The sequence below is a fragment of the Myotis brandtii genome, unplaced genomic scaffold (genome assembly GCF_000412655.1).
Source record: "Myotis brandtii unplaced genomic scaffold, ASM41265v1 scaffold1020, whole genome shotgun sequence".
Classification (NCBI taxonomy): Eukaryota; Metazoa; Chordata; class Mammalia; order Chiroptera; family Vespertilionidae; genus Myotis; species Myotis brandtii.
Window position 1 is genome coordinate 643,625 of NW_005353406.1, and position 14,615 is coordinate 658,239.

At 45.2% G+C, this 14,615-nt stretch overlaps 1 protein-coding gene across 1 annotated transcript in view; it reads left to right on the plus strand.

Annotated features, from left to right (window-relative positions):
• Positions 1–14,615, plus strand: part of PPP1R13B (protein phosphatase 1, regulatory subunit 13B) — a 59,379-nt gene that overhangs the window by 16,181 nt on the left and 28,583 nt on the right. Inside the window, exons 2-4 of the mRNA XM_005853266.2 lie at positions 133–280; positions 7,031–7,150; positions 10,397–10,473. Of these exons, the coding sequence (XP_005853328.1) occupies positions 133–280; positions 7,031–7,150; positions 10,397–10,473 (345 nt within the window). The remainder of the gene's footprint in view (positions 1–132; positions 281–7,030; positions 7,151–10,396; positions 10,474–14,615) is intronic.

The window sequence follows — 14,615 nt, forward strand, 5'->3', positions numbered from 1 at the left end:
TGGGGGTGGGAGTGGGGGTGGAGGGGAGTGGAGTGGCTGTGGGGAGGTGGGGAGTTGCTTTCCATTTACAGATTAATCTCTTTACAATAATGACTCTAAGTTGTAGCTTTGACTTCATCTTTTCTCTTATAGATGATACTAACCGTGTTCTTGAGCAACAATGAACAGATTTTGACCGAAGTTCCTGTGACACCAGAAACGACGTGTCGAGATGTCGTGGAGTTTTGCAAGGAGCCTGGGGAAGGCAGTTGCCACTTGGCTGAAGTGTGGAGGGGAAATGGTATGTGTGCGGCTCTCAGAGGCTGAGGACCTCAGACTCGGTGGTCATCAAGCGCACAGCATTGCTTCTGGTTTCCATCTTTCTGTGGTAATAAGGAATTGGGTGATTAGAATAAAGGTAGCATGGTATTACAGGGGGATGGGTCTTACAAATGCTGTTCATACAAAGGTGTTCTGTGACTTGACCCTTGCTGCAGACACCCGAAGCAAGCAGGGCCGTGGTCCAGCTCTGGGAAGTCTTTCCTGATACCACTGCTGCCCTACAGTGTTTGGTGTGTCACCTGTCAAGCGTGTCATCTACTTTTACCGAATATAACCTCGTGAAGGCAGAACATTACTGTGTTTCCTGTGTATAATCGTAGGTCCTCCATAAATATGTGTTTATTAAAGTGAGACGAGTAAATAAATACTGGTACCACGTTGAAGGACCTTGTCCGCTAGTTGGGCAGTGTAGGTAATATGATGGCTGAATACAGGAAACTCTGCCAAACAATTTGGACTCTTAAAGGAAGGGTTGGATTTAGATAGACTGGGATATTCTAAGCGGGGCACAGTGCGAAGGATGGGGGAGGGAAAATGTGTGTGCGCCTGAGACTGTTGAGAGAAGGTGGGCAGCAGGGTGGAGACTAGACCAGCTCACGCAGCCTGGGCAGAGGGCAGCCTTCCTTCATCTGCGGCAGGAGGGGGCCGCTGGGCGGTCTGTGTTGGAAAGTAGGAGAGTGATCAGCTGGGACATTTTGAGTTCAGGATGATATGAGATGAGCATCCAAATGGAAGTGTTTAAAGGGCACCTAGAGATAATCAGTGAAATTGTCCTGTATTTTTTGCCCCACATTTTAAAAATTCAGGTATAATTGACAACATTATTAGTTTCAGATGTACAACATGATACAATATTTGCATATATTGCAAAATGGTCACCACCATACGTCGACTTAACATCCATCACCATACACAGTTATGGAATATTTGGGGGGAGATGAGAACTTTTAAGATCTACTCTCTTAGCAACTTTCAAATATGCAATAAAAAATATGGAATGCTTCATGAATCAGCCTGTTATCTTTGCACAAGGACTATGCTAATCTTCTCTGTATTGTTCCACTTTTAGTATACGTGCTGCTGAAGTTAGCACTCTTTTTATTTTTGTTATAGTTGACATACAATATTATATTAGTTTTAAGTGTATAACACAGTGATAAGACACTGTATAACGTGATCAGCATAAGTCTCGTACCCACCTGGCACCACACATAGTTATTACAATGTTGTGGACCACATTCCCTGTGCTGTACTTCGCATCCCTGTGACTAAGTCTATAACTGGCAATTTGTTCTTCTTAATCCCCTTCACCTTTACCACCCAGCCCCTCAGCCCCCCACCCCCAATCTGGCAACCATCAGTTTATCCTCTGTATCTGTGAGCTTGTTTCTGTTCTGTTTTTTCATTTATTTTGTTTTTTAGGTTCTACATATAAGTGAAATCATGTGGTATTTGTCTTTCTCTGTCTGACTGATTTCACTTAGCATAATATTCTCTAGGTCCATCTATATTGTCCCATATGGTTGGATTTCTTTCTTTTGTATACACATACCACGTCATCTTTATCCGCTTGTCTATCGATGCACACCTAGGTTGCTTCCATATCTTGGCTGTTGTAAATAAGCTGCAGTGAACATAAGGGCGCATGTATCCTTTCAAAGCAGTGTTTTCGATTTCTTCAGGTAAATACCCAGAAGTGGAATTGCTGGGCATATGGTAGTTCTATTTTTAGTTTTTTGAGGAACCTCCATACTGTTTTCCATAGTGACTGTAACAGTTTGTATTCCTACCAACAGTGCATGAGGGTTCCCTTTTCTCCACATTGTCATCGCCCTGTTGTTTGTTGTCTGTGATGGTAGCCATTCTGACGGGTGAGGTAATAGCTCATCATAGTTTTTATTTGCATTTCCCTGATGATTAATGAGTGACATTGAGCATCTCTTAATGTGTCTGGCCATCTGTGTGTCCTGTTTGGAGACCTGTCTATCCAGGTCTTGTGCCCATTTTTTAATCATACTCTTTGCTCTTTTCAGTTGTATGACTTCTTTATCTCTTTTGGATATTAGCCCCTTATCAGATGTATCCTTTGTAAATGTCTTCTCCCATTTAGTAGGTTGCCTTTTTGTTTTGTTGATGGTTTTCTTCATGGGGCAAAAGCTTTTTTTGTTTGCTGTAGTCCTCTTTGTTTATTTTTGTTTTTGTTGTCTTTGCCCTAGGAGACGTATCCAAAAAGATATTGCTAAGAGTGATGTCAAAGAGTTTACTGCCTATGGCTTCTAGGAGTTTTATGATTTCGGATCTTACATTTGAGTCTTTAATCCGTTTTGAGTTTGTTTGTATATGGTGTAAGAAAGCAGTGTAGTTTTATTTATTTTTTTGCATTTATCTGTCTAATTTTCCCAGCACCATTTAATGATGAGACTGTCTTTACTTTACTTTACTTTACTCCAGTGCTTCCTTTATCATAGATTAATTGACCATATAAGCATGGGTCTATTTCTGAGCTCCGATTCTGTTCCGTTGATCTGTTTGTCTGTTTTTGTGCCAGTATCATGCTGTTTGGATTGTTATAACCTTGTAGTGTGGTGTGATAACAGGTAGCTTGATACCTCCAGCTTTGTTCTTTCTCAGTATTCTTTGGCTATTTGGGGTCTTTTGTGGTTCCATATAAATGTTAGGATTGTTTGTTCTAGTTATGTGAAAAATGTCATTGGTATTTTGGCAGGGATTGCATTGACTCTGTAGATTGCCTTGGCTCATATGGACATTTTAATGATATTTTTTCCAGTCCATGAGCATGATATATCCTTGCATTTATTTGTGTCTTCTTCGGTTTCTTTCGTTAATATACTGTAGTTTCCAGAGTATAGCTACTTTACCTCCCTGGTTAGATTTATTCCTACGTATTTTATTGTTTTGGTGCAATTGTAAATGGAATTTTTAAAAAAATTCTTTCTAATTGTTCATTATTAATGTATAAAAAATGCAACCAATTTCTGAATATTAATTTTGTATCCTGCAACTTTACTACATTCGTTTATTATTTCTAATAGTTTTTTGGTGGAATCTTTAGGGTATTCTATATATATATTGTATCATGTCATCTGCAAGTAATGATAGTTTTACTTCTTCCTTTCCACTTTGGATGCCTTTTATTTCTTATCTGATTGCTGTGGCTAGGACTTACAGTAATACTATATTGAATAAAAGTGGTGAGATTGGGCATCCTTGTCTTGTTCCTGATCTTAGAGAAAACACTTTCAGATTTTCAGCATTGAGTATGTTACCTCTGGGTATGTCATGTATGCCCTTTAGTATGTTGAGGTATGTTCCCTTTACTCCCATTTTGCTTAGAGTTTTTATTATAAATGGATATTAAATTTTGTCAAATGCTTTTTTTTTGCACATTTATTGATGTGATCATATGATTTTTAGCCTTTATTTTGTTTTTGTGGGAACCAACCTTGCATCCCTGGAATAAATCCCACTTGATCATAATGTGTCACCTTTTTAATGTATTGTTGAATTTGGATTGCTAATATTTTTGTTGAGGATTTTTGCATCTGAGTTCATCAGGGATATTGGCCTGGTCCCCAAGTCCATTTGAAATCATAACCTGTGACTTTATCTCATCACGATGAGGACGGTCACCTCGGAGCGCAGAGGGTCACGGCGTGCTGTATTTGCCATGGCTGTTCCACATGCTCTTCCCGTTGTCTAGAAGAATCCCTGGCACTCGCCCTGCTTTGCTTGGCTAAGTTCTGCTTTTTGCCTCTCGTCCCTTCCTTGAATCCTGGAGGGTGTTAAATGTCCCTCCCCCGGGCTCCAGTGCTGCCATAGGATTTATTAGAACATGACAAAGTAGCCTTCATGGCGCTCATTAGACTAAATCCCAGGAGGTGGGAAGTTGTCTCTTCACCATGGTATCCCCAGCGCCCGCCTGGTGCTCATAACAGGCCCTTAGCAAACACTGAGGTCACTGAGTGAAGTGGAGCAGCAGCGCGGGGTCTTGAGGAGATATGTCCGAGTACATGAGATGCAAAGGAAGGGGGAGCTCTATAGCCAACAGCCTTTCTCAATCTCTTACCCTAGAGCAGCGGTTCTCAACCTGTGGGTCGCGGCCCCTTTGGGGGTTGAACGACCCTTTCACAGGGGTCTCCTAAGACCATCGGAAAACATATATATAATTACATATTGTTTTTGTGATTAATCATTATGCTTTAATTATGTTCAATTTGTAACAATGAAAATACATCCTGCATATCCGATATTTACATTACAATTCATAACAGCACAATTACAGTTATGAAGTAGCAACGAAAATAATTTTATGGTCGGGGGTCACCACAACATGAGGAACTGTATTAAAGGGTCGCGGCATTAGGAAGGTTGAGAACCACTGCCTTAGAGGAACCTTTGAAGTAATGTTTGGGCTTCAGAGAACCCCTGCGTAACAATCACTGCATCTGTGACTCACGGCATGCCAGTGCGATCGTTACGTCACAGATGTCATCCAGTGTGGTTGCCAATGCCTTTGGGAAGAAAATAGTTTTCTGTGGGCCTGCGTATTCGTTTGCCAGGGTTGCCATAACACGGTACCACAGCCTGGAGGCTTACCCAACAGAAACTTATTTTCTCGATTCTGGAGGCCAGAGGCCTAAGGCACGGTGTCAGCCAGCTTGGTTTCTCCTGAGGCCTCTCTCCTTGGCTTGTCAAAGGCCACCTTCTCCGTGTCTCTGTCCTGACCTCCTCTTATAAGGACACCAGTCATATTGGATTAGGGCCATCCTAATGGCTTCACTAACTTATTACCTCTTCAAAGGTCTTATCTCCCAGTGAGGTCATGTTCTGAGGCTCGGGGGTTAGGACTTCAGCATACGAACTCAGCTCAGCCCGTGACAGTCTGTTAACTTGCGGTTTATTTCCCTGCTCTTGTGGTTCCTTCCCCACACAGTGTCCCCTCGCATGCTGACAGGAGGGAAGGTAGACCCTTTGTGCTTCCTTTTGTGGGATTTCCTGCTTGGTTTTCTCTCTGCCTTATCCAAGGACCCGAGGCTCACCTGAGGAGGTGCATGCGCTGTGTGTCACAGGACGGTGTCGGGCAGTGTGTTTCCACTTTGAAACAACCACTGAACCTTCTTATGTAAATAAAGGGAGTGACGCTTAGTGGACTTTTCTTGAAGTTAATCTTTTCTATAAATTTTGTTAATTCGTAAGAGAAAACAATAGATTTTTATAGGCCTATGTACATGAGGGTTACTTACAAAACTAAACTACGGAATAATTTTTACTTCTTTATTGTTCAGTTGGTGCTCGTTTTTTGCTGTGATACCCATTCTGAGTTGCACTTGAGCTAAGCTCACAGATTTCATTTTCAGCAGAGAGGCGACCATTTCTGTCCTTGCCCTCAAGTCTGCCGAGTGAGGCGAAGCTGCCTGCACACGCAGGAGGCGCAAGGCCACAGCACAGTGTGGTCATGTCTCTAGGAGTGACAGGATTTTCTTCTCTCTCTTTTTTAAACTTGTCCTCTTGTGCCTTTAAGAGCCAGCCCTATACTCAGGACGCCCTCCTAAACCACAAGGGAAGACCGCTGTATGTCCCGCCAGACGCCCCTGTTCCAGCTGAGCAGGAGCAGAGGGGCAGGGTGTCCTTCCTATGGGAACCTAGAACTTATTGAGGGCACCTGCATCACCCCTTGCTTGTATGATAGGGTGCGCTCCCCAAGTCCTTTCTCTTGCCTAAAAGTCAAGTCCTCAGACTGAGCAGAAGGGAGGGAAAATACTGTTCCATTTTGTTCTGTATCTCCCCAGACCATTTCTACAAGCCTTGGGACTTGCTAGTATCCTTTCTCAAACTGTCAAGCAAAGCAATAGTGGGAATATTTCAAGATTTCATTTTTTCCCCTTTAAATTGAGATAAAATTCACATAATATAAAATCACCATTTTAAAGTGTACAGTTGAGTGGTTTTTAGGACGTTCACAGTGTTGTGCAACCATCACCAAACTCTGCACCAAACTCAGCCACGGTGTCACCCCTGCTCTGTGGACTTGACACTCCAGGCCCTCGTATAAGTGGGATCATAGTGTGTGGCCTCTTCTATGTGGCTGCTTACACTTAGAATAATGTTCTCAAGGCGCATCCATGTTGGAAGCCTGTGTTAGTACTTAATCCTGGTGTGGGCTGATGGTCACGTTGTCTGATGGACCACATCTTATTCACCCATCCATCAGTTAATGGGCATTTGGGTTGTTTCCGCTTCGGGCTCCTGTGAATAATGCTGCGGGAGCGGCTGTGTGCAGTGCTGTGTGGGCTCACTGCATTGCGAGGCAGGGTGCTGCCCCTCCTCCGTACGTCCGATCACCACGTGCAGCATTTTAATGAATAACAGGTCCCACCAGTTTTTGATACGTTCCTTTGAAGAGGGGGAGGCATACTGCTTCATGACAAAGACTGTGAAGGGCATTTTCCCCAGTGTTCCCTATTTAATGTTGGAAAATTGCTTTTATGTTTACTTCTTGTGCTTATTAGTTACCTACATTATTGTCCATTCATATTCCTGCTTTATTTCATTAAAGTTAAAGTTTAGTGCTTATAATATTCTTGAATTCTAATTCATGTGTGTATTTATTTAAATTTATCTTTATTTTGTGCTTTGGGTAGGAATTACGTTGTTTGTTTCTGAGATAAATGAGATGTGTTTTTTCCAGAGCGCCCCATACCCTTTGATCACATGATGTATGAGCATCTTCAGAAGTGGGGGCCGCGGAGGGAAGAAGTGAAATTTTTTCTTCGACATGAGGATTCCCCGACCGAGAGCAGTGAGCAAGGTAAATGAGTGCTTTCCCTCCCTTTGTTAAATTTTGCCATAAAATTTAATTTAAAAATAGGAATAAGTATTAAAATAAACTACTATGCTGTGTTGCCCTTCACTCAGTGTGAGAAGGAGAGTTGGTGTCTCACACTCCTCTGACCTCTGTGCTTGGAGTTCAGTTATTCCACAGTCCAGGCGCCTCGCCCTGGCTCCCTCTCGGGACCACCGCCCAGGAATGCGCTCAGACATGCTGTTCAAAGGAACTGCTTTTGATAGATACCAGATGGATCAAATATCTAGGGCTTAAGAGTAAATAAAGCCATGAAAGGATTAGAAAAATGCTGAGAAATATCTTTTATTTTTAAAGTGGACAGGACCTTTCTAAGTGTAGCAATAAACCAAAAAAGAAAAGACAAACTGAATTACTAAAAAAGCAAAAACTGTTTGGCAATAACCACCTTAAGCAATTTCAAAAGACAAATTATAAACTGGGAAATAGCATTTATGTAGCTCATTAGCAAAGGGCTGGTTTCTTTTACATATAAAGAGTTCCTACAAATCGATACAAAAAGTGAAATAAAGTAAAACCCAGTTTAAAAAAATGAGCAATATATACAAAAATGCAGTTCTCAGGAGAGAGAGTGTCGTGGCCCTGGGATGTGACAGGACGTCCAGCCTCATCCTAACAATGGAGAACTGTCCACTGGCGAAGGTGGGACACCTAGTAACAGTGTTGGGAGGACGCTGGGCACAGGCACTCTCCATGTGTCCGTGGGAGTGCCAGGCGACAGCTTTTGCAGAGGGCAGTTTGGGCATATCTGTTCCGCTTACAGAAGCACAAACCCTTTCACCCAGCGATCTCACTTTTGAGAACTCGCCCTACAGCTGTGCTACACACGTACAGGATGGTGGGTACACGGTCACTCATGGGCACCGCCGATGGGAACAGCCCACATGCCCACGGGGGCACTGGGCTGAAAATCGTGCTGCATCCAACAGTGGGCTGCTCACAGCCGTGACTGCGAGCCATGTGCCCCGACCCAGGTCCTGGACACACCACGCGGCTAAGCACCATGGGAAGCAGTATGCACACGGGGCCTCTGTGTGACAGAGACAGCGTCCTGGTTCCATGCTGGCTGGGGCGTGTCTGAAGTGTCTTTGGAAGGGCACTGAGAAACTGGCAACGCCCGGCCAGGCGGCTCCGTTAGCTGGAGTGTCATCCTATACACGGAAGTTTGCGGGTTTGACTCCTGGTCAGGGCGCAAACTTAGGTTGTGGATTTGATCCCCCGTCGGGGCACGTACGGGAGGCAACCGATCAATGTTTCTCTCTCACATCGATGTTTCTCTCTCTCTCAGTGAAAACATACCCTTGGGTGAGGATTACAAAAAGGAAGCTGGGGATTGTTTATCATTTGCCTGTTTGTTCCTTTTGCATTTTGAACTTTGGGAATATACTACCTCTTTTAGAATTAAAATTTAACCCAAAAAAGGGAATTTTTTTTCTGAAAGCATATAAACCAGTGGTTCTCAACCTTCCTAATGCTGCGACCCTTTAATACAGTTCCTCATGTTGTGGTGACCCCTGACCATAAAATTATTTTCGTTGCTACTTCATAACTGTAATTTTGCTACTGTTATGAATCGTAATGTAAATATCTGATATCAAAAAAGAAGCTGGGGATTGTTTATCGTTTATCTGTTTGTTCCTTTTGCATTTTGAACTTTGGGAATATACTACCTCTTTTAGAATTAAAATTTAACCCAAAAAAGGGAATTTTTTTTCTGAAAGCATATAAACCAGTGGTTCTCAACCTTCCTAATGCTGCGACCCTTTAATACAGTTCCTCATGTTGTGGTGACCCCTGACCATAAAATTATTTTCGTTGCTACTTCATAACTGTAATTTTGCTACTGTTATGAATCGTAATGTAAATATCTGATATGCAGGATGTATTTTCATTGTTACAAATTGAACATAATTAAAGCATAGTGATTAATCACAAAAACAATATGTAATTATATATGTGTTTTCCGATGGTCTTAAGAGACCCCTGTGAAAGCGTCGTTCGACCCCCAAAGGGGTCGCGACCCACAGGTTGAGAACCGCTGATATAAACTGTACAGTGAAGAGACCCTTAACTTGTTATTTGACAGTGATTGTGGATTACTTCTGCTGTTTTAAAAAATCAACAGCAAAAAGATATCCTTCTGTAAAAAGATTTCTTTATGCGAGTTATTCCTCTTTATTTGTGTTTTACATGACAGGACATTGTGCCCTCAGGTGCTCACTCTCTAAGAGCCCCTTTCACAGCTGGTTTACAGGGCACCATCTCTTGTGGGTTTCACTCCACTGGCTGCTGGGCATCCGGGGTCAGGAGACCAAGGCTGCAGGTCTAGCTCTTCATCCCCTTCTGCCTCAGACCAGAGCCCCTCCTGCAGGGATTTGCTGGCTCCGTGCAGTCCCACAGCAGTACTCTCGGCCTAAGAATTCATGCGCACCCTCTACCCGAGCCCTCCACATACAAGTGCCCTCCCTTCCTTAGCTCTGCGCAAGCAGCTTTACTTTCCACTCTTATCACTACAATATGTGTGCATAACCCTCCATGTCCTGTGCTGGTGAGGTGAGGGGGAAGGTCTCATTTCTCACTCTACGACGTTTAGAAGTGTTAGGGATACTTAAGAGAGCTGTCTGGAGTCGTAAGGAAAGCATGTAGTTTACAAAGTGATCCTCAGTAATTCTAGTGCCCACCTGCTATCACACCTGGTTATTGCAGCCTTACTGACTGCGTTCCCTGTGCTGGGACTGTTACCTAACTGGCAGTTTGTACTTCTTAATCCCTTCACCGTTTTCACCCAGACCCAACCCCCTCCCATCTGGCAGCCTTCAGACTGTGCTCTGTGTCTGTGAGTCAGTTGCTGTTTGTTTGTTTGTTTTGTTCTTTAGATTTCACACATCAGTGAAATCATATGGTGTTGCCCTAGCCGGTTTGGCTCAGAGGCTAGAGCGTTGGCCTGCAGACTGAAAGGGTCCGGGTTCAATTCTGGTCAGGGGCTCATGCCCAGGTTGCAGGCTCGCTCACCATTTGGGGGCGTGCAGGAGGCAGCCCATCAGTGATTCTCTCTCATCATTGGAGTTTCTATCTCTCGCTCCCTCTCCTTTCCTCTCTGAAATCAATAAAAATATTTTTTAATTGTCCTTAAAAAGAGAACATGGTTTTTCTAGTATATTTTTAGTAAGTTTGGTCCTCTCATTTCTTTAGGTGGCCGTCAGACCCAAGAGCAGAGAACCCAGAGGAATGTAATAAACGTGCCTGGAGAAAAGCGTGCTGAGAATGGGGTGAGCAACAGTGACTTGTATTGAAATTTTTTAAATGCTTTTTACAAGTACTAATTCATTTCGGTTATATTTTCTTTTTAAAGAATTATTTTTTAGTAGAAATTATTTCTGTTGAATTTTTCACAACTTTTTATGCAGTATAAAGAGGCCGTCACTGAGTGGTCTCACCTCTCCACAGCCCGGTCTGTGCACTGGGTCACCGTGAGCGGAGCAGTGCCCTCCACACGTGTCTGGAGCAGCCGCTCTCGCTGTGTGCGTGGGGCATGGCCTGGCCCCTGCCTGGTGGCTCAGTCTCTGGGCTGAGAGGCGAGCAGGCAGCGGGCTTTGTGTCTTCAGTGTGGATGCCGTGAGCTCTCTGTCGGGTTTTGAATGACACTGGCTAGTGGGCTGATGTCTCCACAGCCGCGAGCAGGAGAGGCAGCTTCCTCTGCCACATGGTGCGGAGTTGGCGAGCAGGCCCAGCGCTGGTTAGAGGTGGGCAGTGTGTCTAAGTGGGGGGTTCTTTTTAAGAAATGTCTGGTGTGTGTTGAAAGAATGAGCAGGTAGGGACATTTTCAAAATGGTCTTTCCTGAAAATTGTAGTAATGACTTTTTCAAATAATGTTAAAGCTGGAGAACTGGTTTCTTTTTCCGGCTCTGCCCGTAACCAGGTGGACACATGACTTCCTCCAGATTCTGGTAAAGAACTTGGGTCTGGAGTGTGAGGGCCGTGTGAGGGCACTGGCCTCAGAACTTTCTAACGAGCTCACTTTGAGCAAGTCACCTTGCCTCTCTACTTTCCAACTTACTTGTATCAAATTGCTATTTAGTAATTTTATTGTGTACCGTTGTGGCTTTTTGTTGTTGTTAATCCTCACCCAAGGATATTTTTCCATCAATTTTTTTTAGAGTGGAGAGGAGGGGGAGAGACAGAGAGAGAGAAACATCAATGTGGGAGAGACACAATGATTGGTTGCCTCCCGCACGTACCCTGACCAGGGCTGGGGATCGAGCCTGCAACCAAGTACGTGCACTTGACCGGAATCAATCCCGGGACCTTTAGTCCCTAGGCCGATGTTCTGTCCACTGAGCCAAACTGGCTAGGGCCCATTGTGGCTTTAAATGATATGCTTAAACCTCTGTTTCTCTGTGCTGTCAACTCTAAATCATATCCCTGGATCTCCCCCCCTCCCCCGCCCCGTCTCCCCTGCCCACCTACTTCCAGCTCTTATACCTGTACCTCTGTGTTGCCCACCTACTTCCAGCTCTTATACCTGTACCTCTGTGTTGCCCACCTACTTCCAGCTCTTATACCTGTACCTCTGTGTTGCCCACCTACTTCCAGCTCTTATACCTGTACCTCTGTGTTGCCCACCTACTTCCAGCTCTTATACCTGTACCTCTGTGTTGCCCACCTACTTCCAGCTCTTATACCTGTACCTCTGTGTTGCCCACCTACTTCCAGCTCTTATACCTGTACCTCTGTGTTGCCCACCTACTTCCAGCTCTTATACCTGTACCTCTGTGTTGCCCACCTACTTCCAGCTCTTATACCTGTACCTCTGTGTTGCCCACCTACTTCCAGCTCTTATACCTGTACCTCTGTGTTGTCCACCTACTTCCAGCTCTTATACCTGTACCTCTGTGTTGCCCACCTACTTCCAGCTCTTATACCTGTACCTCTGTGTTACCAAGGTTGGTGATGTGTGTGAGCTTATCTAACTGCAATGAAGCCCTTTCTCCTTTGCCTGTAGTTGGTTATAAAGTTGAAGCCCATTTTAGATTTTGCAGCCATCCACGCAGAGCCAGGTGATATGCTAGATTGTATTTTCTTCTGTGGTTCCACCCTCCTAACCCTGTGCTGCTCAGGAGAACTGTCCTAATGTCGATGATGGACTCTCCTCCTTACCCTTCAGTTCCTGAAGGTCTTTCGTCAGACCCTCTTGTCAGTCTGCCACAGGACATACTTGTCCAAAATGGAGCCCCTGTGCGTCTGCAGGCATGCGCTTCAGGAAGTCTTGAGAGAAAAAGGCCCAGACCCTGTTGGTAGAACTTGTGATTCAGGTGGTCTGGGTGGGACCTGGAAAACTCCCCAGAGGGCTCTCTTATCCCGCCGAGGGTGGGACCCCCGGCCCCCAGTGCCAGATGCATTCAGAACTTTTGTCCAACAGAATTTTGAAGATCCTGTTGAGTTCTGAGATCTCCCTGAAGTTCCGGGGAGGTGAAATAAGTACATCAAATAGGCTTCGTGTGGAGGTGGGATGTGCACATGTGTGATGAGGGGAAGGCCCAAAGGAGAGGGTCCCGGGGTGTAAGGCAGGAATTCTGAGGCGTGATGGGATGGGAATTCCGTGGTCGTTTCTTGCGGATGAAGTTGTTTCTTGTGAACATGGAGGTCATGTTTACTTTTCAAGATCAACAAACTGAAACCTGAAACCTAAACTAAATGTGTTTGCAGCCTTTATGTGACTTGTAATTAGAGGGCGAGTCTAGAGGTATACCTTAGTGCTGGGAGCATTACATCAAAGGTGTTACGTATTTTATGGCCTCACACCTGCCTTTTAAGCCTAATAATACACTCCCTCTGTAAAGCACGTTATTGTCTACAGAGCACTTTTTTGTGCACTTTTAAAGTTAATGTGGTATTCAAAACGTCTTTCTCCAGGATGTTTTTGTGTATACCCTGGCTATAGAGACATGGCACATGGAACCTTGTAGCCTTGTGGGTGGACAGCAGCTGGGAACGGATCAATTGACAGCTGAGAGAGGCGGGTGTGTGCTGGGAAGAGGACAGGGTGCTGCTTTGCAGTGATTCATGCCCGTGACCAGCTGCTCAGCCAGGAGGCTGGGGAAGTTCTGCTCTTAACATGGCAGGTCCACAAGTCAAGTCGTCCAAGAAATAAAGGCCCAACCCCCTGGCAGAAGTCTGGTGGGCCCGGAAAACTCTCCGTGCGACTGTTTCCTGCTGGGTTTGGGACCCCCAGGCCACGTGCACACGTTGTCATGTGCACCCAGAGCTCCAGTTGTCCAACAGAATTTTGAAGCTCTGGTTTGACCTTGTCTATAAAGGCAAGTTGACTTGCTCCCATTGTCTAGGCCTGTTTTGGGCGTCCAAGACCACCCCATGCCACTGCTTTACTAGGACTCACAGGGCTCAGGATAGTCGTCCTCCTGGCTGTGACTTTCTGCAGTGGGAGGGCACAGCACAGGTCCACACAGGGAAAAGGCACATGGGCGAAGCCTGGAGGAAATGAAGCCAGGCTTCCGGAGTCCTCTCCCAGTGGAGCCACACAGGAAGTGCTTAATTCCGCCAGCAGTGAGCTGTGACAACATGTGCAATGATGTCACCAGGATGCTCATTGGAGGGGCCAGGGCCCAGGGATTTTACTGGGAGCTGCTCATATAGGCAGCCTCTATCTAGAACAGGGGTGAGGACCCTCTGGCCTGCGGGCCATGCAGGCTCATGAAATCATTTGGTCTGGCCTTGCCAAGGCATTAGGGGTTAGTTAATTAAATATTTGACCAAATATAACAGGCTAATTTTTAAGTTGATAACTTCGTATGGCCTGAGAATCTATCTACACAAATAAAAGAGAAACATGCAAATTGACCATCCCTCCACCGTGCCCACCAGCCAGTCAGGGCAATATGCAAATTAACCCAACAGAGATGGCGGTTAATTTGCATACACAGGTGTGGAGCGAAGACTGAAGACAGCGTAGAAGGAAGCCAAGCACTGCAGAAGGGAGCGAAGCGGCGGAGAAGGGAACGGAGCTGAGGCAGCAGACACGGGAGGGAGCGAGGCGGCGGACACGGGAGGGAGCGAGGCGGCGGACACGGGAGGGAGCGAGGCGGCGGAGAAGCCTCGGTGGGCTTCGCTCCCTTCTCTGCTTCGCTCTGGCCTCAGGAAGCCCTATTCTTGCAGGAATAGGCCCGAGGAAGTCCTATTCTTACAGGAATCTTCCTGCAACGGGCCTCTAGTATATACATAAAAGCCTATACAACTGTTCAACTGGTAGCTATGATGTGCACTGACCACCAGGAGGCAGACACTGAACACACAGGCATGGAAACATGGAACAGACTGATGAGTCTCAGAGGGAAGGGGGAGGGCGGGAAGAGATTAACCAAAGATCTTATATGCATACTAGAGGCCCAGTGCA